We start from the raw sequence: 4,231 nt of genomic DNA on the forward strand, positions 1-4,231 counted from the left end.
AATTTTTTTAACGAACCTTGTGAAAAACCATACAAAATCTCACAAATCTTCCCACAACGGGCCCCTGCTAACTTGAGAAGGGTGTGGGACCCGTCCCTTGTGAGGTGCGGTTTACATGTGGCTTTTTGGTTCGGTTAGAATCATTGGATTAAAAAAGGATAAAATGTTGTCCGGTCCCATGTCTACTTTCGTCCAGTGGTTCGTCACTTCATACCTCAGCCTATATTTAGAGCGTTCACACCGTCCAACTTCATCGGTTCATCCTTTCACACTCCAACTACATATTTCAACCCTATTTATAACCACACAGACCCCTGAACTTTTTCACCACACACTTTCAGGGTTCATAAATATCAGTTCAAGAATCAAAGAGAAAGCAAGAAAAACTAGATCAAAATTTTCTTCTTCCATCACAAAAATAACACTAAGTTTAGTCATGGCAGGATCAGGAAGTGAAGAGGTGAAGATTTTAGGTGGATGGCCAAGTCCATTTGTGATGAGGCCTAGAATTGCACTCAACATTAAATCAGTCAAGTATGATCTTCTTGAAGAGACATTTGGTAGCAAAAGTGAACTTCTTCTGAAATCAAATCCTATTTACAAGAAGATGCCTGTCTTGATTCACGGTGATAAACCCATCTGTGAATCAATGATCATTGTTCAGTACATTGATGATGTCTGGGTTTCTGCTGGTCATTCCATCATCCCTTCTGATCCTTATGATGCTTCCATTGCTCGTTTCTGGGCAACCTACATTGATGACAAGGTAATAATCATTCCCAGAACTATAACTTTATTTTGATTTCAAACTATTCTAATGTGTTGCTAAACTGGGAGTTTGTTGGTTTTTGTTCAAGTTCTTTCCGTCTTTAATGGGGATTGCAAAGAGTAAGGATGCAGAAGAAAAAAAAGCAGCCATTGAACAGGCGATTGCAGCTTTTGGTATACTTGAAGAAGCTTATCAGAAAACTAGTAAAGGAAAAGATTTTTTCGGTGGAGAAAAAATTGGGTATGTCGATATTGCATTTGGGTGTTATGTTGGCTGGATTAGAGTTACAGAGAAGATGAACGGAATCAAACTATTTGATGAAGAAAAAGTTCCAGGGCTTACAAAATGGGCTGAGAAATTTTGTGCTGATGAGACGGTTAAATCTGTTATGCCTGAAACTGATGCCCTCATGGAGTTTGCTAAGAAGATCTTTGGATCTAAGCCTCCTCCTTCAAACTAGAAAAGTTGTTAACAATGAAATATCTTAGAGATGTTTAAGCTTTGTGTTTGTTTTTTTCAGTGTTGTGTGTAGCACTGCTTAAGAACTGTTTGTAGTAATGATTAAGAACAGTAACTGTAGTAATGGTCTAATTGAGTTTTTACTAGTAATAAATTTTACTCCAGTAGTATGTACTGTTTAATGGAGTAGAAAACACTGTGTTATCGAAGAAAATTAATGCGCTCCTGGCATGCGATGAACTTCTACCCACTAGTCTAGTACAATAAACTGTACATGTGGTTGAACTTCAACAGTCTATAATACAATTGCGTTGTACATGTAGCGAAGTGCGTACAGCCTGTGATAACCGTAGGTCCATAATATAGAGAGGAAGGAGTGATCAAAGGGCAACAATGAAACAAGTAATTGTAGACTGTTTCTTCATATATGGGCCGCAGTTTACATTACAAGACAAGATCTGTAAAAAGAAAAGGGCTGGACCAGTAACAACATACGTTAAGGAATGAACGGTTTTTTGGGGACCATGGTTATTTTGGGATCATGGTTTTATTTTGGGTAAAGACATTAAAAGTAAATTTAGGTCACCCCTTATCTAGATATTTATATTAATACCTAAATTACCCTTTTGATTAATTTTTGGTAATAATTAGTTAGTGTTAGTTAGTGTTAATAATAGTTAGCATAGTGATTAGTAAAATGATTAAGTTAAAGATAATTAATGAGATTAAAAAATCAGATGGCTTTTTTTTTAAAAAGAAGCAGAATTATTGAGAGAGTAAAGTTGGAGAAGATGAAGAAGGAAAACATGAAAAACAAAGGATTTTACCAACCACAACCGAAGAAAGAGTATTTGGGTACCCAGGTATGTTTCAAACTTAGATAATGTTGGTTGAATTGCTCCAAATTTTCAAAAAATTGTAAATTTTTAGGGTAGATTTGGGTTTGTTCGGTTACCTTATGTGAAGAAGGTTACCGAACTCATCTGAAAGTGTAGTTCGGTTACCTTTTCCATATACGCAGGTTACCGAACTCGTTCTTTAATGGAGGTTTTTAGTTGTTCGGTTACCTTTTCCATACACGCAGGTTACCGAACTTTGTTTATAGGACTTACAGAGTAATGTTCGGTTGGTTCGCAAACTTTAACCCAACAACATATCTAACCGAACTCCACATGTATGCAATTAGTGAAGAGTTCGGTTTGTCAAGATTTTTTGCGAACAAACCGAACATAGTGGAACAAGTTCGGTTAAATTGAAACTCAACATAGTAGGAAAAATAACACAGTTCGGTTACACTGGAAAAACAATTTCTTTTTGGAATATAAGTAGAGTTCGGTTACTAGATAGTTTTAGAAATTTTTGCGAACCAACCGAACAAGGTAGGTAAAGTTCGAATATATCATAACTCAACATAGTAGGAAAAATAACACAGTTCGGTTACATTTTTTTTTTTTTTTTGTATTACGGGTAGAGTTCGGTTAGTAACTAGTTTTAGAATTTTTTGCGAACCAACCGAACTCGGAGTTCGGTTATGAAAAATTAAATTCGTGATAACCGAAGTGTTCTTCGTGTTCTTGGTTTCAGAATGTTCGGTTACAAAACTAGCTTTTTTTAAAATTATTCCTAACCGAACATGCCACTTTAACATCCATTTAAACCATATTTTGATGATTTCTACTCAATTTTCCTATCCAAAAACGAATTAAAAAGATTGATGGGTTTTTCAATCGAACGAGGAACGTCAAGGAAAGAGAGAAGAAGAAGAGAATAAACTTTTTTTCAAAACTAAAAATTTTCGATTGTTCTTTTGATTTGATTTTGATTTTGGTTAATAAATTCATTTAGATTAGATGTATATGATTAGATTATTAAGTTAGTTTTAATTTAAATTAAAGTAAAGGATAAATGAGTAGTTATATAACTTTGGGACGCCCCTTATAAGTATAGGGAGGTTGGCCTAATAAGACCATGGTCCCCAAAAAAAATCATGATTCCTAAAAAAATCGTTCTAAAAAAACCACTAGTTGTTGTATACACGTCATAAATGTCCCACCATTAATCGAGCAGGCATGGAGAGAAATCCGGACAAATTAGCCGCTTCTTAACTGATAAGGATCAACTGAGGAGCCTTAATCTTTTAAGTTTTCTAAACATTTCTAGACACATATGTGTCATTTGTCTTACCGACTTATCGGACTATAAATAGCCAGTTCTAAACCATGGATGTAACTAGTAATAAGAAGAACAGAAGCTTAATAATAATTATTAGGGAGTCCAGCTCCCATATTCTCCCGTCTCTTTTTCTTGGTTTTACTTTTCATTTGTTCAGCCAATGTATAGTTTGAATTACTTTTAAATCGAGAGTTACACAACACGTTATCATCACGAAATCGCTCTCGGACAGATGCTCAGATACATATGGAACGATGTGCTATCCGCTAAAATCTACAAACGAAGAAAATGGAGAAATGATAACATAAAGAAGACAGACAAACATTTCTTCTCTCTACTTAATTTATTTTCTTCATTATATATATAGCCTTGTCTAATTTTGTACTCACATGATTATTATTTTGGTGAGTGTAGGTCTTGCAGGACACCGTTTAATCATGCGTGGGTAGGATGCTCCCCCAAATCATATTTCTACCATGAGTTAGCGATAAACGACCGAACCAAGGCTAATTTGTTTCTTTCCTAATTAAGATATCAGCCAAGAGTTGATATTTTTGGGTAAGTTAATTAATTAGTGGAATTGTATATCAACGGTGAGTTCATATACTCATAGTGGATAATTACTTGTCTCGTTGCTTCTTTCTCTATTTTTGGTACTCAGAGTTTTAATGTAATGAGAGCGAAGAATCCTTGCATCCCAGAGGGGTAGCACAAATTCAAATTTTCTTTGCTAAATGATCTCCGGAAATAAAAATTATTCCACCTGAAGTTGGAATATTATGCGACACGATATGGATATTGGATGGTGTTGGTTAGCTAATCGGTCCCAGA

General features: G+C 35.2%; 1 protein-coding gene across 1 annotated transcript; it reads left to right on the plus strand.

The window, feature by feature from the left end:
- Positions 1-262: 262 nt before the first annotated feature.
- Positions 263-1,468, plus strand: LOC113331494 (glutathione S-transferase U17-like). Its single transcript, XM_026578204.1, has 2 exons — positions 263-766; positions 858-1,468. The coding sequence occupies exons 1-2, from the start codon at positions 437-439 to the stop codon at positions 1,227-1,229; spliced, it is 702 nt and encodes a 233-aa protein (XP_026433989.1). The 5' UTR covers positions 263-436; the 3' UTR covers positions 1,230-1,468.
- The last annotated feature ends 2,763 nt before the right edge of the window (positions 1,469-4,231 follow it).

Source organism: Papaver somniferum, unplaced genomic scaffold (genome assembly GCF_003573695.1).
Source record: "Papaver somniferum cultivar HN1 unplaced genomic scaffold, ASM357369v1 unplaced-scaffold_125, whole genome shotgun sequence".
In the NCBI taxonomy this organism is placed as follows: Eukaryota; Viridiplantae; Streptophyta; class Magnoliopsida; order Ranunculales; family Papaveraceae; genus Papaver; species Papaver somniferum.

What these genes read in the sequence shown, in the direction of transcription:
- LOC113331494 (XM_026578204.1), top strand. Translation starts at nt 437, where the DNA reads ATGGCAGGATCAGGAAGTGAAGAGGTGAAGATTTTAGGTGGATGGCCA. An exon ending in CAACCTACATTGATGACAAG is followed by an intron (nt 767 to 857) that starts GTAATAATCATT and finishes TTTTTGTTCAAG; the next exon opens with TTCTTTCCGTCTTTAATGGG.